Source organism: Callorhinchus milii, unplaced genomic scaffold (genome assembly GCF_018977255.1).
Source record: "Callorhinchus milii isolate IMCB2004 unplaced genomic scaffold, IMCB_Cmil_1.0 Scaffold3, whole genome shotgun sequence".
NCBI classification, from domain to species: Eukaryota; Metazoa; Chordata; class Chondrichthyes; order Chimaeriformes; family Callorhinchidae; genus Callorhinchus; species Callorhinchus milii.
This window is the reverse complement of record NW_024704744.1, coordinates 16,051,658-16,078,468: the sequence shown is the minus strand read 5'-3', so window position 1 is coordinate 16,078,468 and position 26,811 is coordinate 16,051,658. Positions and strand designations below refer to the sequence as shown.

At 37.8% G+C, this 26,811-nt stretch overlaps 1 protein-coding gene across 5 annotated transcripts in view; it reads left to right on the top strand.

Moving 5' to 3' along the window:
• The window catches only part of rock2a (rho-associated, coiled-coil containing protein kinase 2a), a 128,533-nt gene extending 102,530 nt beyond the window's left edge, over positions 1–26,003 (top strand). For 2 of the 5 annotated variants that reach the window (XM_042333646.1, XM_007897080.2), the window contains 14 exons: positions 196–299; positions 968–1,154; positions 4,166–4,259; positions 7,249–7,343; positions 8,441–8,632; positions 11,554–11,722; positions 12,231–12,428; positions 13,368–13,438; positions 15,235–15,323; positions 16,713–16,791; positions 16,936–17,203; positions 17,547–17,763; positions 21,385–21,479; positions 24,386–26,003. In XM_042333646.1, the coding sequence (XP_042189580.1) occupies positions 196–299; positions 968–1,154; positions 4,166–4,259; positions 7,249–7,343; positions 8,441–8,632; positions 11,554–11,722; positions 12,231–12,428; positions 13,368–13,438; positions 15,235–15,323; positions 16,713–16,791; positions 16,936–17,203; positions 17,547–17,763; positions 21,385–21,457 (1,836 nt within the window). In that variant the 3' untranslated portion in view covers positions 21,458–21,479; positions 24,386–26,003. Of the gene's footprint in view, positions 1–195; positions 300–967; positions 1,155–4,165; positions 4,260–7,248; positions 7,344–8,440; positions 8,633–11,553; positions 11,723–12,230; positions 12,429–13,367; positions 13,439–15,234; positions 15,324–16,712; positions 16,792–16,935; positions 17,204–17,546; positions 17,764–19,904; positions 19,961–21,384; positions 21,480–24,385 lie in introns of all 5 variants that reach the window. The other 3 variants (XM_042333647.1, XM_007897082.2, XM_007897081.2) reach the window with 3 other exon arrangements.
• Positions 26,004–26,811: the final 808 nt, after the last annotated feature.

Sequence of the window (26,811 nt, the reverse complement as noted above, 5' to 3'; positions counted from 1 at the left end):
TACATTTATTTTTGCTTGTTGAATTAAACTGCTGTGCGCAATTGGCTGCCTTGGTTTGCTCACAAAATACAGTCGCTTCACTTTACAATATATTCCGTGAAGCGCTCTGAGTCATCTTCAACTATATCAATTGCAAGTATTATTACTAATTATGGTGTTGGCTTAAGTTTTCTTTGCTGCTTTTCAATTCCACAGACTTTGTACAAGACTCAAGTACGGGAACTGAAAGAGGAATGTGAGGAGAAAAATAAGCTGTGCAAAGATTTGCAGCAAAAAATGCAGGAGCTGCAGGATGAGAGGTAAGAAATCACGGAGCCCAATCCCTGAATTATTTTGTTGATTGTATTTTGGAATATTAGCAGAAAATATACTTTAAATTAAGTTTTAATACTTGTGTGGTATTTCTCAAATTTAAACCTTTTTCATAATAGAATAAAGTAATTTCAGAATTTCCACATCATAACTGAATTATAATAGATGATTGGGGAGGGAGCCACAATGTGTAAATTGAAACACAATGTGTAAGTATGCGTAAATTGTGGGAAACGCATCTATTCCTTAAATAAGTCTGTGCATCAAGGAACTCCATCCACCAGCGCCTTTGCCTTGCTTCCTCCCTTTCCTCCTTCAAGGCCAGTCTCAAGACCTTTCTCTTTGACCGTGGCTTCAGCTCCACTCTCGACTCTACCCCCTCCTCGCTCCCTCCCTTCCCTCCCCTCATCCTGACCATTTCCCCCCTGCTCGGGTCCTGACCTAACTATCCAGCGCCTTGGGACGTCCTCCCGACGTGAAAGGCACTCTATAAATGGAATCTTGTTGTTGTTGTTATTATCTGCTAAAGTTAAATTCTGAAACTGGACATAAGCGAGAATTGTTTAAAAATAATTTTGTCTTTTGTCGTATTATGTAAAATATCTAATGAGAAGAATGAAAGTTAATGTTCGGCGTATTGATTCTGTTTATTCAGGGATTCTTTGGCAGCGCAGCTTGAAATCACGTTAACCAAGGCAGATTCCGAGCAACTTGCTCGATCTATTGCAGAGGAACAGTACTCTGACCTGGAGAAAGAAAAAATTATGAAAGAGCTAGAGATTAAGGAGATGATGGCGAGGCATAAACAGGAACTGGCTGAAAAGGATACTACAATTGCGTCTGTGAGTAATTATCAATGTTACTTTATCTTATAAGAATGAAGAACTGTGATTTAAAAGAGCTGTAAAATAAATATCACAATTGGTATTGTTGAATTATTTTCTTTGTGTTCAAAGTACTTTCCTAAAGCTTTGATTCTCCTTAAAGTAAGGCAAATGATTCTCATACATATATATATATTATGTGTGTGTGTATATATAATATATATATATATGTATATACTATTTTATATATGTTAATCCAGCCACCTCACAAATGCGGGCACATTTTCAGTTTTTTTCATGGTCTATACTAAAAGATAGGATGTCTGCTTCAGTAAACCGGCCACCTCACTATTCAGGACAACGGTCATTGATTGCAGCCGCTACAGCATCCTCCTCCGCTTCAAATGCGGTACAGACGCACCCTCTGCTACTAACCTGTACACAGTACACTAGGCCTTGGGCTTCTTGTGCTGTTTCCTCGACGCTGGTACTGTGGCCGGAGTGGGCTCCAGTCACGTGTGCTCGGGAAGTGTTGGGATCACGAATGCAGCGCAAGCGGAAAATCAACTTCGCCCAGCGCCTGCGGCCTAACCTGATTAGTGAGGTTCTACTGTATGTGTATAGATGTGTGTGTGTATGTGTGTGTATATATATAATATATATATCTTGTATATTTGCCATTTTTGTCCCCATTAACATCTATCTGGTTGAAGCAAGTCCAGATACAAGTGGGAATCTGAAATAATAGATTTCTGTGTGGGAAGTGGGAGGAAAGAATAACAAATTAAACTAAAGTTGTCTCCTACAAGATATGAAATGACTTTTTACTCAATAATAATTAAATAAAAATAGAAGCTCTTTAAGAGTACCTACCCTCAGCCTTCCTTCTCTTGACATTTGCATTCTTGGTTCTGTTTGACTATGGTTTTGAACTTGCCAGGGACAGGTAATGTAGAACTATAGAACATGAGCCAGTCAGTAGAAGAATAGAATAGAAGAAAGCCGTTTATAGAACAACAACAAAATTACCTTTGTATAGCGCCTTTCACGTCAGGAGGACGTCCCAAGGCGCTGGACAGTGTACAGCATTTCAGACCCGAGCTGGAATCAGGGAGGGGTACCAAGGAGAAGGCCATTCTGCCTATTGCGGCTCTTTTAAAGAGCAATCTATTCAGTTCCATTTACCTGCCTTTTCTCCATTTTCTAGATATCTATTTAGTTCCCTTTTGAAAGCTAATACAGATCCTTCCGTGACCACCGTTCCCGCCAGGGCATTCTGCATTGCAACAACAACTCTGTAAAAAATCCATATATACTACCTACACTACATTATCGATTCTCTTGATCATTTCATTAAAGAACTCTTATTAGATTTGTCAAGCAAGACTTGCCTTGAACAAATATTTAACCTTTCTAATCTCCTTTGCTTCATTAGTTTTAACTGTACACCTTTATTACTTTTGGGAATGGGCATAATCTTTACCTTATTCATCTCAAAATTTGAAAGCTTCCCACTGCTGTATAGCCATGTATTTAAGTTTAGCTACTGTTTGTTTGTTGTAGTGTACTTGCTCTTCAATGTGTGCATGAAAGTACAAAACAAATAATATTCAGAAGGTGTAGCAATAGGCTAATTAATGGTTGCTTAGACCTGGCAATATTCATATTAATAATTATTATTTATTCTCGTTTGCCAAGATAAAAGTGCACACAGTATGGGTATATATCTTACCCATATATATTGTTAGCATTTTAGCAAAGCTGCAATATAGAGGCAGGATATAAATATCTGTGCTATAAATATCTGGAACGCACTGCCTGCAAGGGTAGTGGAACAGACTCAATAATAACTTTAAAAAGGAAATTGGATAGGTACTTCAAAAGGAAAAAACTGCAAGGATATGGGGAAAGTGTGGGGGAGTGGGACTGATTGGATAGTTCTTCCAAAGAGCCAACATAGGCACGATGGGCCCAAAGGCCTCCTTATGTGCTGTAATACTCTATGATTCTAAGTGCAGCTCACTTGTGTGTTAACATTAAACTCAAACTGACAGACTTGAATAAATTTTGCCTGGCTTTCGTTATAACTATTATAAATATTTTCATTATCACATTCTGATCAAAGATGATTAAACAGTTGATTCCCTCCATAATCCCAAATTTAGAGAATTTGAAGTGCAAAGCAGTTTGTGTTATAGATGATCTGTGTGTCTCGGAAGTTCAATTTATGGCAGTGAAAGCTGGCATTACGATAACTAATTTTACTGAAATTTGATTGCTGCTGCTTGACATGCAGTCCATTGATTCCTTCAAAAAGAACCAGCTGGAAAGCTATTAGGCAGAGCATTTTTTCCCGAGTTCTCAGGCTGCAATATTCATCCAGAACATAGCTGTTGAGGGAGGGAGAAATTTGAAGTAGGGATTACGCAGTATATTCAGTACGCTAATGGGTGCTCAAACATCATCTGCTGACATAACAACTTGTATGAAGTGGAAGAAACTTATTGAGTGGTGCTCAGCTAAGAACATGCTCTTGTGTGTACGTACTACTGGGCCAATTTACTAGTTTGCAAACTCTTATTTACTGTTTCTGTAGTATTATCATTATAATTTTGGTTTTCTTATCAAAAAACTGAGCTAAAATTGCATAGTGGAGAGAATCTAAGGATGAATGTCTTTTTTTGGTTGTCCACGTTTAGGTCTGCGGTGCATCAGTTTGTAAAGTGAATTGTACAGTTTAGGCACTTGGCTGAACTAGCAATGGAACAGAAAATCGCTCTGACAAATCACTGGATAAATTAAATGTGCAGAAATTTAACATTACCATCGTATTTTTAAAAAAAGTTGATGTAAACAGTCCTTTTATTAGAGAGTCCTTTTGTTAGAGAGCCTTCTGGTGGTTAACAGGCACACCAGAATCTTGAATAACAATTTTTGGAACAGAATTATAATCAACATCTTTGAATATATTTGGATTGAGTCGAGCCATTTAATTCAAAATGAAATGACTGCAACTTATTTTTGTTTAGTTGGAGGAGACGAACCGAACACTAACGGCTGATGTAGCAAATCTTGCAAATGAGAAGGAGGACCTGAATAACAAAGTGAAGGAGCTTCAGGAGCGTGAGTACAACCTTTGAAGCTGTTAATTAAACTAGATCATGTCTTTACATTGATAAATTATATATTAAATGGAAGAATATGTCTAATCAGTGGTAAGCATTATGGATAAAACACGGTCCTTTGAAATGTTTGTTTCCTGTGCAAAATGAAATTCTGTTGATTCTTGACTGCCTTTGACACTGTCTCAGAATTTTTCCCAGTATCCTGGCCAACAATTTGCCAGATAAAATTGGTCATTCATTTCATGTTTGTAGGACATTGCTGAGCACAAATTGGCTGCCACATTTATGTACAAAATATACAAACTACACTTGTGTGGAGACCTGTGGCAAATTGATTAGAATACTTGCCTCGCAAGCAAGAGGACCTGGGTTTGATTCCAGGGCAAGGCAAAACCTTAGACAAGTTTCCCTATACCACATGCCTCTGTTTACGTAGCAACAAGTAGGAACATGGTTGTTAGTTGAATGACGGGTTTGCTTTGGAGAGGTAAAAATAATCCCTTAAAAAAAAGAAATACTAATAACTTGGTCACTCTATCCCCGACTGTTTGTGGGACACTGCTGCCCATTTCTCCCACAAAATATACAGTCAATTAATTTTATAGTGTATTCTGTGAAGTGCGTGAGACGTCTCAACATTGTGATAAGGTGCTATATCTAATGCAAGAATTATTATTATTATATGTACTTTATTGATAAAAGTGCTTTAATGTTTTAAAATTTGTATGATTTTTATTGTCTATTTAAAGTTTGCATTGTACCTAAATTATAGTAAAATTAAGTCATATAGTTGCACAATTGAAAACCTCGGATTTCTATATGATACTTATGGATTATGTTTCTGGAAGGGAAACACAAATATTGCTTAAGCTGCCCACCGACATTTCTCAAATCCAGCATCTGGCCCTTAACAGCGGCAAGAATGGACCATCCTGGCCTAGACGATATCTGGACATTTAGTCAAATTAAATTTTGTTGCACTTTGAAAAGTTTACACCGTCTTGGATTTTATCACAAATTTAGTCACAAGCACAACTGCAACTATTTTTAATTATTAGATTGTTATAGATTTTTGCTGGAAACTTTTAACTACTGAGGTCAAAGAGCACCTATTGACTTAACCATGAGCTTGTGGTTCAATTCTTTTCTTAAATATCAAGTTGGCACTGCTACTTTTTCTGCTTGCAGTTACTGGGACCCAAGATGTATCCCATGCTTATCAATATGATTAATTGTTCCACTATTCCTGTATTTTCAAATTGTTGTACCTGTAGGTCCCCAATGTGGCTGCATCTGAGCATGCTCCCAGCCTCCGCTGAGCAACCACACCAGTCATAGGAAATGGCAGGAGGTCTCGGCAAAGCAAGATGCTATCTTATAGGTTTTCTGATCAATTTTACACTAATCACTTAGAAGAATTTCTAGACTGCTGTGACAAGCAGAGTCCCTTATTAACGTTTACATGGGAAGTGGACGGGATATTGACGGCCTGGCAACTTAAGTGGTAGTGACAGGTTAAGCCAGAATCCGACTTATATGGAGTTTACTGTACTGTAAAGGGCAGTGACTTTGTGTTTTGTGGACAAATGTAATGCGCAAATTCAGTTTCAGAAAAAAGGCAGTAGAAGAAGTTAGTTACTGTAAACCAAGTTCTTTTGCCAAGAGAAAACTTCACAGAAAATTCCCAAGTCATTTTTTTCTTACAAGTGAAACATGTGATCCATTTTAATGCATCATGTTGCTTGTTTCTATAAACTAAGAAGAGTTTTTCCAATACTTTACCAGGTGAATAATAGTAATACAACAATCCTTTGATTTGATATAGTGTTTTATCACGTCATCCAGACATCTCAAAGGCTTCACAGGATATACTGTAAAGTGTGTATTTTGTGAGTGAAATGCAGCAGCCAGTTTTGTGCACAGCAATGCAGTGAGTGAACCAATTTTATTTGGGAGGATTTAATGGCCAGAATTCCAGGAGAAACTCCCATCTTTTTTGAATAGTGCAATGGGGTCTTTTAATGTCCACCTGAACAGGCAGACAGGATCTTGTTTTAACATATCATCTGAAGGATGGCACCTCCAACAATGAACAAACCCCCAGCACTGCATTGGAGCGACAGATTAGATTTCAAAGTCCCGACGTGGGGCTTAAACCCACAACCTTCTGACTCAGAGACAAGAGTGCTACCTCTGAGCCAGGCTGACATACTTATGAAATGATAATGACATTTTTGAAATAATGTAAAGGGCTTTTTACTGAGGGATTTGCTGGAATCTGTTTACATAGCATTTTCTGATGATGCAGTCTATTTCTATCAGCAACTTTACTGCATTGCTGTGCACCTGATTTTACAACATTATGCTGCATTTGCTACAGCTGACTAAATGAACATCAAATAAATTATGATAACCTCACTCACATAACCTCACTATGTCACAGTGACCATTCTGGTAATATTTAGAGTGGTCAGATTAATAGAGAGGATGCACTGAGGACGAATGTGATTTGCAGGGCGCAATTACGCTGACCAGATATTCAACCAGAATTTGTAGAAAGATTGCTGCTGTAACTGGAAGGCAGAGTACTGATTACATGTAAAGTGAATTGACTGTATATTTTGTGGGCAAAATGTATGTTCTGTGGCATATGAGCTTCCAAATTAAATATGAATTTAAAGCTGTTTCAGAAAGTGTTACACAATCTTAAATTTTAATACCTTGGTCCTAAACCTAAGAATATCAGGTTTGTGCCCCTATTGTACTCCGAGAGGCTCTCAACTAATACTTTTTGGAATTAGGTAAATGAGTTGCATCTTTCCAGGGAGAGGGCATGTAAAGTTCCTTACTTAACATGAAATTCTCTATTTTGTTTGGATACTCTTAAGCACGGCGATGGGTTTCTGTATTTGTCAGAAACCCAGCTGACAAAATAAAGATAGGTACACGTATTAGAATCTCAAACGGTTTTGCGTTTTGTGTTTTAGATATTCAGAAACTGAAGGAAGAAGAATTGAATACAGGAAGCATCAAAACACAATTTGAGAAGCAGCTACTGAGTGAAAGGACACTGAAAACACAGGTAAGATGCGAAAGAAAAGGTTTCCTGTTTATCTTGTATGAAATACAAACTTAATAATTAAGAATAGGTTATTTTTTTATATCTTTATTACAATCAAGAAGCTTTTAATTTGATCTTTCTCAATTTGTAGACGCATGATTTCTGAAATTACTCCAGCTTTGCTTGAATAAGCCCCTTTTCAAAATGTCATGGTGCTCTGACCTATCGTCTCAGGATTTTATAACCTTTAACTCCAGTTAGTTATGCTGTTTAATGTGTGCTGCATGCCAAGCTTGGACAATGCACTAGAAAATTTGGCCCCAAAAACTTACAGTCAATGCACATTACACTATATTCTGTGAAGGACTTTGAGACATCTTGGAGATGTAATAAGACGCTATATCAAATGCAAAGGTTACTATAGAAAGTACACAAGGAAAAGTTTCAAACCAATGCACTATTCATCGTCCTCTCGTATGGATATGATGCTAATTTGTGGAGTCCTGTAGCTCAGTGGTTAGAGCACTCACCTTTCCAGGGAGAGGGCATGATTTCCGTGTAAAGTTCCTTACTTAACATGAAATTCTCTATTTTGTTTGGATACTCTTAAGCACGGCAATGGGTTCAATTCCAGTTAGGGCGAAAGCTTGGGCAAGTTTTCTTACTCCACACGCCTAATAATATTCCCTCCAAAACAAAAACAATAATAAATTGGTCATTTTCAACCCATGACTGTTTGTGGGACACTGCTGTGTGCAATTGGCTGCCGCGTTTTGCCCACAAATATACGGTCAATTCACTTTACAGTATATTCCGTAAAGCGCTTTGAGACGTCCAGAAGACATGAAAAGCGCTATATCAATTGCAAGGTTTATTATTATTAATAAGTTGACTTTGACAGGTCAAAACTATCCTTTTGTTCAACTTGTTTTTAAATGGATTGGCCATTAGAAAGACATAGAGCAAAGATCCCCATAATAAAAACATAGCAAGACTTTGAGGGAACAAAATTAATGGTTTGTGGGAGAAATCACTTGATGCACAAATGACCTTACCTGTTTCCATGTTTTTTTTAAATATTCTTAATGCACCCTATTAAGTATTGCTGTTTATTATAGGCGGTGAATAAGCTAGCTGAGATTATGAATCGTAAGGACATGAGGAGGGACCATAGCAGACGCGGAACTGACACAGATGTTCGGAAAAAAGAGAAAGAGAACCGAAAATTGCAACTGGAACTAAAGTCCGAGCGAGAGAAGTTAACCCAAATGTTGATAAAATACCAGAGGGAACTCAACGAAATGCAGGCGGTAAGCTGATGTACAGTATTTGCTATCTTGACAAAGACCATTGGTGAAGTCATAGTAACCTCTAGTGGTGGTTAATAGTACTGGAGTTTGTTCCAGATCCAGATCAAAATTGGGAAAGGCAGGCAATAGAACAGCTGCTCCAGCTTCAACAACAGCAAACTTGCTGAGCAAGAACCCAAAACAGAAGCTTCCAAAACAGACATTATTCAGGAGTTTGGGGAAGGGGGTATTGGAATGTCAGCATCGACTATTTGGGTTCCCAATGTGAGGCTTGAACCCACAATCTTCTGATTCAGGTGCTAGAGTGCTACTGATCTACTGGAACAGTACCGAGGTGGAATATAATATAATGCAAATATAATGCGATCCTGTTATAACCTGCTTCTTTAGAGCTGATTTGGATGTAACGCAGTTGCACTTTGGGCTCCATTCATTGCACATGCACCACCTGGCCCACTCATTTCCTGCGTGTTAACCAACTAAAATTCTGACTTTAAGTCACCGATTATACCATTTATGGGGATATTGGAATAGCCTGGGAAACCCTCTCTTTTGGCGGTTGAAGCTAGGCACTTTTTAAGGTTTTGCACATGCTCAGTAAGGTGCTCCTGGCCAGAAGTAAGGTGGCAGCATCTCGTGTTTGCTTTGGCTGAGGTAAAATAAACTTTATTATTTTTAGTTGGTTGTGGATTGATTCCTTATCAATAGGTTCATTAACGAGAAGGGAGACATTACTTGAAGGAGACGTTACACACTGACATAACTTTCAGCAGGCTGCATACACGCAATGTACAGAAAATTGAGTCGGAGTTGATCTAAAGACCTAAAAATCAACCATTTTTAAGCATAGAAAACCTCCCAGCATGCAGGTAGTGAGCCCGCCAGCTACTTGCGTGTGCAGTGAAATTCCTTACCTCATTGCAGCATGGGTTGCGGTTTTATGGATTCAACCACTGCTTTATAATGAGGCTTCACTGTGATTTTCTTTTTTGTCAAATGTATATGGTGCTGGCACAGTGTTATGGTATTTGATGTGGACTTTATATAGGTGTGCTGCAGCAGAAAAACTATTCCTTCTCATTTTTATTCTTTGGAGGAAACTGCAGATAAGTGGAGCAAAACAAAGTGTGGTGCTCATAAGATCATTAATTTGTGTATTTTAAGTAAGTGCAATCACTGTGCTCAGGTGCTTTGAGATGTCCTCCTGAAATGAAAGAGACTGTATAAATGTGTATTAATGACTCTAGGTATTCTTTCACCTGTTTTTCTTCCCTCTCCATGTTCATGTTTGTGCAAGTACCTGACTTAATTTAGCACGAGACTGCTATCGTAAAGCTATATACCCGCAACTCAGACAGCCCTGGCCAAGGTGACAAATGATATTCTGTCCATCTGTGACCAGAGCCCCTTCTGTTGCCTTATTGGATTTCTGCTACTGCCTCCTTCCTCCCCCACAGTCCGGTCCCTGACCAGCACCGCTTTCTTCCACCTCCGCCACTATGCCCGTCTCCAACAATATCTCACCCCAAAATCTGCCGAAACCCTTGTCCATGCCTTTGTCACCTCTCGGCTGGATTATCCTAACGCCCTCCTCGCTGGTTTCCCCTCCTCCACTATTCACAAAATTCAGCTCATTCAAAACTCCGCCACCTGCATTCTCACCTGCACTAAACTTCATACCCCGATTACTCCAGTCCTTGCCAAACTCCACTGGCTCCCTGACACAGAGCGGATCGATTTCAAGATCCTCACTCTAGTGTTTAAATCCTTCCATTCCTTGGCACCCCCCTATCTCTCTCACCTCCTCTCTCCCCAAGGCAGTACCCGCTGCCTCCGCTCTACTGGGTACCCCAAATCCTCCACTCCACCATCGGCAGCCGTGCCTTCAGCCACTACGCCCCGAAACTTTGGAACTCCCTCCCTCAACGGAGGTTGCGCCTGAAGATCTTCCGCTTTGACCGCGCCTACAGTTAACTTCCCTCTCCCCCTGGCTCGGCCTCAGGCTCTGCCATTGTTAAGAGCTCTGCGACACCGCCCGGCGTGGAGGGCGCTGTATAAATGCTTCTTGTTGTTATCTCCATTTCCTCCTCGACCTCTCTACTGCCTTCAACACTGTGGACTGCTCTATCCTCCTCTACCGTCCCTCCTTTCACCTCAACTTTCAAGGTTCTATCCTTGAATGATTCAGATCCTATCTCACACCGGCTCCACTTTGTCTCCACAAACGGCTTCTCCTCCAGCCCCTGGACCATCTCGTGCGGTGTTCCTCAGGGCTCTGTCCTGTCCTGTCCGCTGTCTATCAGATATCAAGTCCTGGATGAGAGCTAACTTTCTACAGTTGAACGTCAGCAAGACCGAGGCTTTCCTGATTGGCCCGCACCTCAGGCACTGACTGCATCAGCATCCACGGATGTTTACCAAGCCAGTCAGGAACCTAGGCATCTTGTTCGACCCTCAACTGACCCTTTCTCCCCCACATCTGTGCCATGACCCACTCTGCCTTCCCCCACCTCCACAACATTGCCCAACTCCGTCACTGCCTCACCCCTCAGGCCACCAAAACCCTCATACGTGCCTTCATTACATCCAGGCTTGACTATGCCAACGCCGTGTTTGTCGGACTTCCCAACTCTTCCCTCCACAACTGCAGAATATCAAGAATCTGCAGCTAGTGTCCTCTCCCACACCAGGCTCCATGACCCCATCACATCCACACTCGCCTGGCTTCACTGGCTCCCCATCTCTGAGAGGATCAAGTTCAAAATCCTCGTCTTCACCTTCAAGGCCTTACCCTCTCCAACCTCTCCGACCTGTTAACCGTTATCAACCTCTCCACTCAGCAGGCTCCAGCCTGCTTCATGTCCTCCACCCTCCGTCACTCAATGATGAACCTTAACCTTACAGTATTAATCTTTCCACAGCAAATTGCAGATGAAAGCCAAGTCCGGGTTGAGCTGCAGATGGCACTCGACAGTAAAGACAGCGACATTGAACAACTTCGTTCACAACTGCAGATAATACATGCAGGACTGGACACTACCAGTATTGGCAGTGGGCCTGGTGATGCAGAAGCAGATGATGGCTTTCCTGGTTAGTGTTTTTTTTAAACTATCAACCATATTATCTTGGCAATTATTTTCAAAGTTATGGTTTTTCTTTTAAGAGTAACAATATCTTGATGAATGTCAGTTTAGCATACACCTGCAGTATTTACTAGCTGGGTAATTAAAACATGTGGGTTTTGTTGGATACAACATTATTTGAGAAAGAGCAACATAATTAATGCATTTGGATTCTATTCTTAGCAGTTTCTGGGTAAAAAGCTCACAGCTAATGTTTCAAAGATGGTGTTATATTGCCAGGAGCAAGAATACATATACAATTTCATAAACTGCTTTTAGAATGTTTTTTAAATTGTTATTTTGCCTATTTTTAATTGTATTTTAAGAAAACTACAACACAGATATTCTAAACATGCGTTTTCTCCAATGCAGTTGCATGTTATAGATTCTGGCTTCCTGCTATCTTTTCTGTTTTCATTTTCTAATTCTTTCCTGCACCAACTATCTTTTCTATCTTGTTACCTTGGTTTTCTCAGTTCGTATTACTCATTCCCACACCACGGAGTCCATGTCTTTTAGCTACAAACGTTCTTCCACCTCTATCAGCATTGCTACTAAGCCCTCTTGTTCTCACTTCCACAACTCTGATTCTGGGTCTGACTCGGGTGAAGACACTGAGACCTTTGTTCATGCCGAGCCTGACTCTGAGCCTGAACCTGAACCTGATTCCACAGGTGACGTGATGCATGTGCATCTGTGGCTGAACACTGCTATTTGTTTTTTGTCCCAATATTAATCTAATATAATCTAACAACCTCTGCAAACAAAATGACACAAATGCCAAAATCTAGCTTGAAGGAGATTTTAACCGCATGCAAGAGGATGCAGATTCAATTCAAGTGGCAATTTATTTTGTTTTCAAAAAGTGATCAGCCTTGTTTAAAAACTATCTTACCTCGTAGCAAGGTAAATCTTAATTTTTTGGCATAGATCTATTTGTACAAATCTAATCCCAAGCAAGTGAAATCTTAAAAGCCGTCCTGCTTTCTCATCTTTTATTTAGGTTCTTGGCTTGGCTAATTATGCTCACCTTTTGAAAGCTGGCTTTTGCCACGTCTTAAACATTTTTCTGATTGTATCTAATTTGTTTTGGCCTTGTTTAAACAAAGTAAGTCAAGGGGATCCAGATATTTGGACAAGTGCCATCTCAGGAATGTTATGGGCTTGTGCATTTTTAATTTTATTAGTCCTGGGTTTTCAGTAGCTGTTAGGAAATAATGGAGCACTGCCCTTGGGAATGATTTTTAGTAATCATGAAGGGAGCTAGCTTAATTTTTTTAAAAAATTAAGTTCCCAATAAGTGAAAGTGAAATGCATTAATAAGTTTCGGCCTGGCTCGACTGGTAGCACACTCGCCTTTGAGTCTGAAGAATCGGCTGATACTCCAGTACAGTCTTGGGGAGCAATGTATTGACAGAGTGCTATACTTCTAAAGCAAATTCTGACATCAACAAGTGGGAAAAAAGTTGACTTGTGGTTTATGTTCATATTGAAAACCGTGCATGATGTAGACCCAATTGCCAAACTACTGAAGAATAAACGACAGCTTCTGTTTAGCTCGGAATGCCAAATATGTCAACAGCCAGTGGTCAATATTGCTTTTCCAATTTTAGAATCTAGATTGGAGGGTTGGCTTTCCTTACCCATGAGAAACAACACAAAGAAATTCTTATGGCGAAAACAGGTACATTTTTTTCTTTCTTTCTGAAGAACTTCTGTTTTGAAATTCAATTTAACATCAAGTTCAGAAAACATGCTCCATTCTTTTGAAATATCTGTTTTTTCAATTACCATTTTAGAAATATCTTCTATAAATATCCAATAACCTTTGTGGCTGTATAGTTGAAAGTTGGTTTAATCATCAGGATGAGAAAATGCAGTGTAGCTGCCTATTAGCCTTAGAATATCCTGATATAATTGATCTTTTTTCTCAAACCTTGACTGGTTTGAAGATATCAAAACTTTAATTTGCTTACAATTATCTGTACTGAGAAAGCTTTGGATAGCATAATTTTATTATATAATCTACTTCAGAATGCAAAATTGCCGTAGTGCATTATAGAGATTATTTGTGGTTATTACTCATCCCATTCACACCTGCAAAGTCTGCTTGCTTTGAACACATGGATTGATGTATGACTTCCAAGTCTTGCAGTAAATAACAAAATATTGGTTGCATTGTTAATGAGTGTTATGCTGCAGCCATTCTGATCAGAGAAGAAAAAAGTAGCTGAGTTACCCAAAGTTTGAGGAGACTTCACTGAAGTGAAGCGTGTACACATTGGCACATTGATTCTGTATTCAACGTAAGGTTGATTTATCTTCATCTTTATTGTCTTGAGTTCCGTAATTAATGAAAAAGGAGGTTGGGAGGTACCATACTCATCAGAGTACAACAGTGAATCTAATATGGGCTTGTGGAATTGCCCTGGCTAAGTGCAGGTATATTGTGTCCATAAGATATTTCAAATTTAGATTCAGAGCAATACTTATCAAAATTTCCAAGAATTGATGTCAAGTATGTGCTAAATTAGCTGATCTTAGTCACAGGATCACAATCTGTAGGGTCGTGTATAATAATAATAATCCTTGCATTTGATATAGCGCTTTTCACGTCAGGAGGACGTCCCAAAGCGCTTCACAGAACATACTGCAAAGTGAATTGACTGCATATTTGTGGGCGAACGCGGCAGCCAATTGCGCACAGCAATGTCCCACAAACAGTCGTAGATTGAAAATGACCAATTTATTATTGTTTTTGGTTTTTGAAGGGATTATTATTAGGTGTGTGGAGTAAGGAAACTTGCCCAAGGTTTCGCCCTGACCTGCCTGGAATTGAACTCAGGTCTCTCACTTGCAAAGCAAGTGTTCTAACCACTGAGCTACAGGACTCCACAGTATGACAGATAGCGGCTTGAAGGAGTGTGGGGGAAGGCAGGGCAATGGGATTGAATGAAGGCTATCCTTGCTCTTAGAGGCAGTGCTGATTCTATGGGTCAGATGGGCATCTACTGTGCTGTAAATTTCTATTTTGGTTGAATCCTCAGTGCTTCTGAAGTAGGGAGGAAGAAATGAGTCTGGGTTCTCGCTGTCAAATAATATCATTCCTCGAAGATGCAAAATGTGTCGATGTCTACTAAAAACAGGATGGCATAGATTATAATTCCCTCAATAGTTAAAACGCCTACAAAGTAAGCATGTAAGTAAATTAAGTAAGAACAGCCAATAGAAAGGGATTGGAAATAACCAACATGCATATGCATTGATGCCCTCCCCACAGAAGACAAAAAGACAGGAAAGGAAGCAATATTTCTGTTCAAACTGAAACTATAATGACTGATATAATTGATCATGGGATGACCCCAAATAAAGAAATGGTAGTGAACTGCAAGACTTTTTTTTAAATTCTGAAGTTTATTTTAACAACATAAATTAAAACTCAATAGTTATTTGCTCTGAATCTTTTTTCTCGTTTTACAGTATGTAGTTGTGAGCAGTAAGAAGATCTTGTTTTATGACAGTGAACAGGACAAAGAGTTGTCTAACCCTTCTATGGTGTTAGATATAGAGTAAGTGATTATACTTATTTACTTGAAATCTTCATATCAACAGGTTATAAGGAATCTGTAAGTATTATGCATTTGCATTGTCCGCAGCACAATTGTTGTGACCGCACAACAGTTAACTATCTCTAATTACAAGAAGAGCTGGTGTGAGACCGATCACATTGGTGGTGTTGAGATTGCTCTGAGATTGAAGCCTGTGAGGAACAAGCTTTCTCTTATTTTTGGCTTAACTCTTTCTGACATGCTTAATGCTGTTCTTTAGTTAACAGGCATGGAATTCTCAATTTGGTTTGGATCCTCTTGAGCGTAGTGATGGGTTTCTGCATGTGTCAGACACCCAGCTAACCACTAATTTTTTTTTAAAAAATTGGTTAACAGAGGAAACAGTGCTTTGGTCTATTTTAATTTGGTCTCTTTTCACTTTCATGAGCATAAAATTAGCATGTTTGCTACTTAATCACAACATGCTTTGAGACATCCTCCCAATGTGAAAGTTGCTATATAAATGTAAATTGTGTTGTATATATTACAAAGTTATGTGAAATTATTTGGGTACTGACGCTTGTTTCAATTTGATAATGAAAGTGTGAAGGAAATGCAATGTAAACCTTTGCTTACATGATATGGAACAAAGCCTTTTGTTCCCTTTGGCAATTTCTCATTACTTCATGTCACCATATCATTGATTTTAAAATTCAGCACTGAACAATAGATGTTGATGTCATGATCAGAGTACAACTAATGAAATTGAATTCCGTTTGTTAGGGAGCCTTGTAACAATGTATTCATGTGTTATATAGTGGTCTCAAGCACAGAACAAAAGTTATATGATTTAGTTCTATTTAAATTCTACAAACCAATATCCAAACCACTGTTGGCAAAATTATTCAGACCAATCTTAACTTGTTTCTGTTTCAGACATCCTGATAATTTTTAGATTAGTTAATTAACACACTTATGGGATATTCTAAAAAAAATCTTAAAAAAAGAGTTGCACTAAATTGTGATTCATATATACATCCAGCCATTTCTCTCTGATTTGCTTTAACACTTTTTAAGCACTTTAGGGCTTAGCCAATTTTAATAAAAATCATCATGAATTCAGCCATTCACACCAGCTCTGTGTAGTTCCCCTGGATCAGATATAGTGGCAGAATTGCGGTGATAGCATCTAAACTGTTTGGATATGGTGACCTTTCAGAGAAAATTAGTCAGCATTTAGAATGGGATTATGCTCACAAGGAATTAAAAAGATGCAACCGAGTGGGTTGCATTTGAAAGGCTCAATTAAGAGATTGGAATAATGGTATTTTGTTTCCAATTTACTTTGCAAGAAGTTAATAATAGAATTGCAAACAACTCAGTTATTTTAATTTCACTGTTTTTTCCTAGCAAACTTTTCCATGTTCGGCCAGTTACACAGGGTGATGTATACAGAGCGGATGCCAAAGAGATTCCCAGGATTTTTCAGGTGAGCAGCGTTTGAAGGACTCTGGGAAGAGTTGCAGAATATCTGATGCTGGAACCACATTTCTACTGTGATCCGTTTTGTAGTTGAAAATAACTGTAATTTTAACTACTGTACAATTAAAGGTTTCTGTTGTGTGATCCACAGATCCTGTATGCTAATGAGGGGGAGAGTAGAAAGGAGCAGGAGTTTAATGTGGAACCTCCTGCCTTGGGAGAGAAATCGAGCTACATTCCTCACAAAGGCCATGAATTTATCCCAACACTGTATCACTTCCCAACCAATTGTGAGGCGTGTACCAAGCCCCTGTGGCACATGTTTAAACCCCCACCAGCACTAGAGTGTCGCCGCTGCCATATCAAATGTCACAAAGATCACATGGATAGAAAAGAGGATCTTATAGCGCCCTGTAAGGGTAAGTATCAGGGCAAATTAACATTTTACATTGTGTAAAATAAGGTAAGGTATAGGTTGTCTCGGTATTTAAAAGTTAAAATTCCAACTGTAGCAAATATAAGTTCAAAGTAATTTGCAAGTATGTTAACATTGCTTTTTATAGTTGTGAAATATTCTCCTTGATATGTTTGTGTAATGGCAATTTTTAAAATTCTATCAGGGCTCCTTCTATTTCCTTGACCCTCTTTCTCTTCTCTGCCCCCCCCATCCATTATGATTGGTTAACTTATTATATACCTATATATAAAATATATTTGATTTAAACTGAAAATACGTGCACTATTTCCTTCTCTCCCTTGTAGTGAACTACGATGTTTCATCGGCAAAAGACCTGTTGTTGTTAGCTAATTCAACAGAAGAACAGCAGAAGTGGGTGAGTCGATTGGTAAAAAAGATTCCAAAGAAACCACCAGCACATGATCCCAACTTCCACAGATCCTCTCCCAGATCTTCCATGCGAGTTCCACCTAATCAATCCATGAGGCGACCGAGCCGACAGCTTCCTTCAACCAAGCCAAGGTAAAATCTTACCGACTTTCACACTTGAAAACTACCTTTTATACCCTGTGTTAATCTTAAAAACTTTACAGTTTCTCAAAATAGTGTAACTCTGAACTAAAACAGCCCTGGCTATGAAAAGGTAAAGTTGCCATTCTAATTTTAACAGCATGATCACATTAACCTTGGAGAACTCCATATACAACAGTACAAATCTCTATATTTTCCTGTTTTAAGGTGCTTACACCCACAATTATCTAAATTAACTTCAATGTATGCATATCCTGTAAATAAGCCACAGATAAACATTAACCCCGTTTCTGTTTTTGTAACATTTTAAATGTTCATACTTTGCTGCAAATTTTTTCTTTGGTCAGGTCTTTTGAGCTAAGTCACTAAAAGCAGCTTTTATTTCACAATCTGTTTATAATGAGATTTACATTAAAGATGTTACAAAGGGATCACATTTTCTATTCCCAGCCGTCATTCCTTTTTCAAGAAAGTTTCCTAATCCTAATTTCTTTCTAGTTTACACAACTGTTATTGTATTGTATGATGCACAGTTGTGGCTTTGAGCAGCACTTGCAAAACTGAAAATGGCAAAATTGCAATTTACCAAGTTGCTCCAAAAGGTATTTGTTCTGTTGTCTTATTGAAGAAGAACAAAGAAACCATGCCCCAGATTTCAGTGCTAATCCATTGACTAAAAACTCATAGACTAAAAAATCTTTGCTTCGTCACCTTCAGGTTTCAGTGCAGATGAAAATAACATTGAATTTCTTGCTTCCAAGAAAATCTTATAGCAGCATTAGGACAGAACACATTCAGTATATCAAACTGCTCTCTTGTTAGATCATGACAGATCAGTTATCCCCATTTTCCTGCCTTTTCTCCATATTCCTAAATACATTTTAATTAAATAATACTTCCATTAGATATAATACCTTGAATATTGGAGGACATCTAAAAACGCTTCATGGGATATAATGTGAAGTGTAGTGACTTTTTAAAGCAAAATATAACTAGCAAGTATGTATCTCCCTTTCAACCTCTCTAATTGATTCTGTCTCTGCAGCCATTAGGGCAACACAGTCCACATTTTCACAAATTATTATGTGGATAATGTCTTCTGATCTTACTTGTAACTGGCTTAGCACTAATCTTAACACTATCCCCTTGTTTTGGGTCCCCAAACTACAGTGAAGAGTTATCATCTCTTTCGCTTATCACTTCTCATTATATAGGACGTTTACGGATTAATAAAAAGTACAGAATTTATGGTGTGAGGTGGCTCATCTTTATTATAGAAAAAAACTTATAACCTTTTTGTATTTTGTTTGCAATCCTTCAATGTCTTATACCAGAAAGTAATTGCCTCTGAGAACCATTAGCTTCAGACTGCAAATTTCCTACAATAGCTTTTAACAGCATTCCATAATGAGATAGTTTCAGGCACATTTGTTGCAGAGTACATGATTTACCAGCAGTCCATTCTACATTTTTCTTTCCCCATCTTGCTGTGAAACATAAGCTTTTGTGAGTTGGTTCACTTTGTGACCCGACAGCAAAGTAATTTTTTTTCCAGGTAACAGGACTTTTGAGGGCTTTAAACAAAAATACCCTTGTACTTGGGCTTGTTTGCATCTCTTGGGGTTTTATTTTTAACAGTGATTACATTTTAAAACAAGTTTTGCATAAATTTGCTACCCCAGCCATCCAAATCTGAATTGGGCCTGGCAGTTTCTGTCTAATCTTGAACAAAGAGGCTGTGTGTTGGAGTAAAGTTTTAGACGCCTTGTTGGAAAGACTTTTCTGTAATCAGCAGTTACTGCACTGCCATTCTAATCTTTCAATGAGATAGTGAAGTTTGTTTGCATGAGTTTACGAGCTTTTATTTGTCAGATTTTTTTCCCCCTGTTCCACGGCACCTCCATTTGTTTGCACAAATTGACATTATCTTTCATTACTTTGGTACATGATATAATACTCCCATAAGAGAGTGCCAACTTTTCCTCTCTCTCCCTTTCCCACAGTCGTCCTCCTCATCGCCAATTCATTTAGCGGTGTGAACCCGTATTGCTTTCTTACAATAATGTGTGCTTAATACTTCTCTAACATGTAAATATTTGCCTCCATTTCCATGTTTGTTGCTACTTTTATAGCTCTGACACTGGTCCCCTTCTTCGAATCATCCTACACTGACATTTTAATAGCTCCAGTAAGTGGTAGAGGGTCGCTTTCACTTTGCTTAGCATGTGATTATTGCTCTTCAGTTTTACAGTTTAAACTGAACTCCTTTATCCTGCATGTTAATTCTGAAAGAATTTGCATCTGCACAACATTTTTACCCTGCATGCAATCAGGATATTTTGTTGGTGCCCATGTCATCATGACTTGAAATACACCATCTGTATAGTGTAAGGTTCATCAGCTACTAAATGTGTAGGACATGTTTATTATACAGGCGGCAAGGCTTGAATGAACACATGATGCTGCAAATCAACTGCTTCTGGTGGAGAAAAATGTTTTTAGTTCAAATCTCCCAATTCTTTTAAAATCTTAAAAATGTAACTTTTTGGAGATTGTTATGAACCAGGTTTTCATGATGGATTTTCATGGTGAATTTTGTTGGTTTTCTTCCCAAATTCCCGCTGTGAAGTCATTGACTCATACCAGGTTACAGTTTCCTTGTACGATCGGCTTTCTCCCCCCCACCCTTTGTTAAGATCAACGGTAAACAATAGCAACTTTGTTCAGCTGTTGGGGTTCAATCTAACCCTCACTCAACTTCTAAGAACATGATTCTTCAATCACGTTTTTGGATAGAAACTGGAACGAGGATCCCGGTTGATTCATTGTCTCTCTTTATAGGCTAGAAACAGTTTTAATGTCACCATCAATTTAATACAAAACATGGTCAACCTGGCACCTTCCTTGTCTGTTGTTCAGTATATATAAAAGTAAAGTATATATAAAGTAAAAGTATGGGGAATATAAAACATAGTTTGTAATCTACATTTAATTTGAAAATGCTTTGAGAAATGCAATCAAATGGTATTGATTTTGAGAATTGTTAAAGGGACAGAGGCTGCAATTTCTGTATCATAGTTGTGTTATAGCATTCTGCAAGATGCATCCATTTGACACGGGAATAAAATGAGATTCTTTAAAAACTCATGAAAAATTATAATTGCTTTTGAAGATTAGATTTTAAAATAAAAAGTGCTACCATTTTATTTATGGATCGTGCTTCTGATGAATGCAAAAAATCTGAAATTTGGATTAGGATATCTAGAACAAGATCTCATGAGTTTGTGTTAAAAGGTATATTTCAGCATAAATACTTTTTCTGTTAGCTCCTAATCGGTACTGCAAATTTGGTGAAGTTCACCAGCAAAAGAAACATTTTATATTTTTATCTTCAGAACTAAATTTTGCAAAAGTTTATAATTCCTTTGAGAGTGCATACGTGTAACTTCTCCAAGTAAATAAATAATTCTAGAGTTGCACAGACTATTTTTTTAAAAAATAATGTGGTTTGTAACAAGGGTCTATTTAAAGAAATGTGAAGTGTTTACAAGAGTTGTATAACTGCAGACATTCTGAATTGATACTGTACATTCCTTCCCTGAATTGTTTCAGATTGCTTGATATGACCTTTAAAGACTGGGACTGGTCATTTGATGATGATGATGATGATGTTTTTGATTTTTGAAGAACTTGATTTACATGAATGGGTAATTTGTCAGAATGTATTGGGTTTCTTTTCTGCAGTGTGGTTAACGGAAGCATGTTTTTTTTTGCTTGTGCTTCCATTGAAAGCATCATTACTAGAGCATAAGAGGCACATACAACAATACAACTGTGTGCATGATTGACTGTTCCAAAATGTCATAGTGCATTGCCTATAGGTGCTACAGACCATTGCAGTGTGACATTTTAACACATGGTTTCATTTAATTACCAGTAATGAAATTGATGTGTGTTAGGATAAAATAGTGTGATGCAAAACACAAACTATCTTTTAGGTTGTTTGTAATGTCTGTTGTTCACAATTTTTGTTTGTCAAAATGTTAGGGAAGTTGCTTAGTTTGATAGAAAATATGTTTGGGAACTGACAATCCACGGGATTTGGAGTTTGCACATAGGGATGACGAATGAGATATGTAATCTGTCAATGAATATCATAGCATTATGATAGCATTAAAGACATTCTGCTCCTTTTGAGCGTCCCAGTGGATAACTGCCGCAAGGGAACCTCAAAATAGTTTTGCCCAAATACCAGTTGCTGCAGCCATTCTGTCAACCTCTGATTCTGCCACCACTCAACATTCTCAGGGATGGTTTGGGGAATACCAACCGGGTAAACTCAGCAGAAATGTGAGGTCAGTGGCAGTAGGATCAAGTAATTTCAGTCTTTGAAATTGTCATATTATGTATCACGTTTTTATACCAATGTGTTTAGCATTTGGTGATGATGACCTGTGGCAAAAAGTACTGGTTAATGTTTAACCACATTATTTCTTAGCTAGTAATTCAATTTAACTCCATTTCTGAAAAGTAGTAACAACCCATAACTTGTGGGGCTTGAGGTGGTTTCTGCCATATTACATCCGAATCTATGCAGTGCCTTATTAATGTTCTCTGAACATCTGAAAATTGTAGCAAATTACAAACTTGCCACATTTCCACTACTAGAGGAGCAAGAGATGAACCCTTTCCTGGCTTTGTCTGCAAAATCCTAGAATTTTAGAAACCCAAGTTGAGAACTTCAGTAATTTAAAGTATTGAGTGTGTTGTAAGATCTTATGACCATTACACTAATTACCTTGAACTTTGTGATATCATGAATTTATTGTGACAATCTGCAGCACTGTTAAAATCTCATGTTATGAGACATTTGGAGATTTTGAAGAAAAATTGATGTGATGTAGGTCAAAATGCTCAATATAAGAATGCAAGAGAGATGAGGAGGAAGAGTGCCCTGTGGTCAATTTGATTTCACCATTGCAGAATACTTGCCCTGCCTTCTTATTATAGTTTCAAGCTGTTTCTTGAATGGGTTCAGCAATCTGGCCTGGACCAATGTTCCTGGTTACCCACTTCAGCTGTTGATGGCCCTCAGTAAAGAAATACTTCTGTTGTCTGTGCTGCAGTTGTTTTCACAGTAATATTTATCGCCAAATAAACGATTGGTGTAATAACTTGCAGAGCAACTACAGCACAAATCCTCAAGGCTCTTTTAAATTGATCTTGGTTAAAAACAGCACTTTCCCCATTTCTCTGATTTTCATCTTTCTGGGAGAAACTTCTAGGTCAGTAACTTAATCCAATCAGTAGAATTTAATAGATCTTTAAATAAAGGCACTGTTATATTCCAGACTTCATGATGTTGCATTTTTTGCAGGATATTTTATAGAAATACTTTACTTCATGCATTTATAACAACATTTTGAGAGATTTATTTGCCAACCTGGATGTGTACTTTGTTGAATGTTGATGTTAATAGCTTTGAGGATTTGGCTTTTAGACTAGTTATGTATCTGATTCTGATCCATAAAATGTAGGCTATTTACATCTTCTTTCCTGCAAGCATGCAAATCTTGGGAGTGTTTTGTATTTTTCAAGCCTGCATGCACTTTTAATTGCTGTGACTGTTTGCAGTGATGTTGATGATACAGAGAGTAATTATTCAGCTTTTATGAAGCCACAATCTCTTGCCAACTTCAAAGAACAACATCTTGCCTTCTGGCAATTATTCAGTGAGTTAAATAAAAATGATGAAATTGTGCATATAGCTGATGTTTATCACAAAGGTTAATTAAAGGATATTAAATTGTGCATTTTTCACAACAGTGTCTGCTAAATAATTCAAAATGTTAGTATCAATATGCCACAGTCATTGGAAGGACCTTGATGGAAGACTTTCATGCTGTATGCTGACAAGTCTGTGGACTGGTGACAGGCAGTTCGATTTCCTTTCATTTTCTGTGAGGAATGCCTGGACTCAACTCCTATCCACAGTGGTAGTGTAATCAGGGAAATCGCTGTGTAAGAGGTTGCAGTGTGCCACAATTAATTCTCAGTCCCAGTCTGGATTAATGAACTGGTGAATTAATCTATACAGTACACGGTTGAACCTATTATTGAACCTATTGCCAGCAGTCAATAGGACAAGATTTCCATCTACTCTAATTGCTCTTGATTAGATCACAGTAGGAAATGGGCAAACTCTTAATGTAACTTTTACCTTAAAACCGATAACTGAAGTAAATTTTCAACTGAATTATATTAAAAGATGTATAACGCAACAGATTCTTGTAACATTGATCCCTGTTAATAGCACTGTCACCTTACTTTACAATCCAGATGGCCATGCTTCACAGCCTTTGTTACTACATTCTGTGGTTTTAATGAGCTGCCTGTTAGAATAAACTGGTTCTGTTTAGCACAGCAAATACATTGAAAATTTGCTCACATCCAAACATTTGAAATTTTTCTTACTAACATTCATAAAATAACACTGTGGGCCAAATAGCAATCAGTGATTCTGGGTGAATATTTCAGTTATTGGAGCCTTTTAATGTTCTAAATACCGAGTTGAAGTGTGTTTTAAACCTATTTATCTTTTTTTCTTTCTCAGCTAACCGTCTCCAGAGGAATGCAGTCACGTTGTTCAAGGTGAAGAGTTTCCTTCCTAAACAAAAAAACTGTAAAATACTTTTGGCATATCCAAACGAAGATGCACAAAGCGCTACAATTTATTTTACATAAGAAAGAGCTAAACATGACTGTCTACATATCAAATTATCACAATGGTTTACAGCACTTTGCAACAATGTAGAATACTAAGCCTGGGAGCGATATTGCTTTATACTGTATGCCTGAACTACACAAAGCTCTCTTGGATCATGATATTACTTGGCAACCAAGTGAAATAAACACTAGAAGGAAGGGTTGGGAACCGATGATGGGGAAAACACGCCATTCAACACTGCATTGTTGCAAAGAAGAATGAAGAATTTTTTGCAGTGGTTTCATCAGTTCTATGAAAATAAATAACCAAAAGTAGCAGATAGTTGCGTAAAATTCTGCTATGTTTTTAAAGCCCAAGAGAGCTTTGACATTTCAGTGCATCTATCATACTCTCAATTTTATGCAGAATAGTGATTAGTCTGAAGAAGCTTTCAGGTGTTTTGGCACAAAATGCATCATATGGTATGTTTAAAGAACACGCCTTTGCTATCACAGTTGCATCTATGCACTTGTATAAAGCCATAGAGTTTAACAGATTTGCTTATGAGTGTATTATAGGAAGCTGCATCTGAAAGGAATGTGGGAATCTGCAGCCCTTCAGATTGAGGAGATTTTGGAGAATGTTATCAGTCACAAGTACACACTTTATAATGGGCAATATTTGATCTTCATGTCATATAAATACCGCCTTAATTTAACACTTTTCCTGAATGTTTGCCCATTCTGTTAAATTTAAGTTTACTGATGACTGTTGTAATGAAAATTAAATGAAAGTTTATTGTTAAGAAAAATAGTGCACTATTTTTACACATAACCATTTGCATCTGCATTGGCCAATTTTGAATGTGTTTCTTTGAAATTATTGAAGAAAATATCGCAAGTGCGGAGACTTTAAAAAATCTAGATAATGTACAACTGTTGTTACCCAATACAAACTGAAAAATATATTAAGCAATGACAGTATTGGCCCCCATTCAATTATATTTAATACTGTAATGGCAAATTTATTGAATTTGTAATCCTTTAGCCTCACTAAGTGCTATGAACCTTATTTGCCTTGGTTTGTGTACCAATCTAGATGTTTTATTTTCATTATTTCTAAAAGAGCATCTGTGTCTGTTATTTTTACTACATTCTCACAGCACATATATAAAGATTTTCACAAACTCTAAGATGATTTAACTAAAGTCATACTGTAGATGTATTTTAAAGTTTGTTGTAAGAGTTCTCTAACACTGTAGCTGTAGTGTAGACTCTAGAGCAATTGCAATAGTGTGTCATGGGGACTCTGATGTGTAGCTGGAAAGCTGAGGCCTTGCATATGGGGGGACTCATACAGATATATTATTTTACATGCCATCTTACAAAAATACATAATTTATATTGGCTTGGCCATTTTGTATTTATAAAGGCTATCATCTTGAAATGCATGTTTTATACAACTACAGTATGCTAAAGATAATGTAAAACATATTTGACAATAAAACCATTATGTAGCCTTCCAATTTTCTTGTTGTTTTTCACACTATCGATATGAACCTTACTTTTGACATTTTAATTTGTACATTTTGGCATCCTGAAGCACAAACCCTTTAATGCTTTTACTGTTGTTTTATTTCTGTTCACCAAAATGACAACACCTTTTGTTTTAACTCTTTCTGCTATCAAGATTTTCCAATATGCTTGTCACTTTAAAAGAAGTGCTGTACATCCCAACATGTAATCTTCCTCTGCATTAAATAGCTATTATTTCATGCTGATAGTCTTTGCTTCTTTCCCACTCTGCCCTCAGTTAAATCATCCTGACTGCTTGGTTCCACGGTGCTGACCAGGATAAACTTCACTTAAGTTTCCATTCCTAATGTCTGAGCCAAAATGAATGTTAGAGCATGGGGACATATCAGCCAACCCCAATTCTGTCTTCACTGACCTCCATATACATGCATTTAAGTGGGGGGGTCACTGGCTACACAACCCTATATCTATGTTTCATAGAAACTGAAAGCTTTGGTATCAGTTGACATTGAGTTCATGAATGTGATTGTGGTCTGCAGCCTGGGAGATTGTGCTTTATAGGCATGTTTTAAATAGAATTTTAGGATAATAACTTCCGTTTTATGATACCTTTCAAAAGGAAACCTCAAAGGAATAAATTAAATACTAAAAGCAGCAAAGCAGCAAAGGAATTGCAGAAGTGGTTTGTATTGCCAGTTCCCTAACACTGACTCTGAGCGCTGCATCGCAAGAGAGCCAATATGCTGCAAAGCTGTGTTAAATCAATGCCTGTGTGAGGGCTACTTCCCACATTTCTGA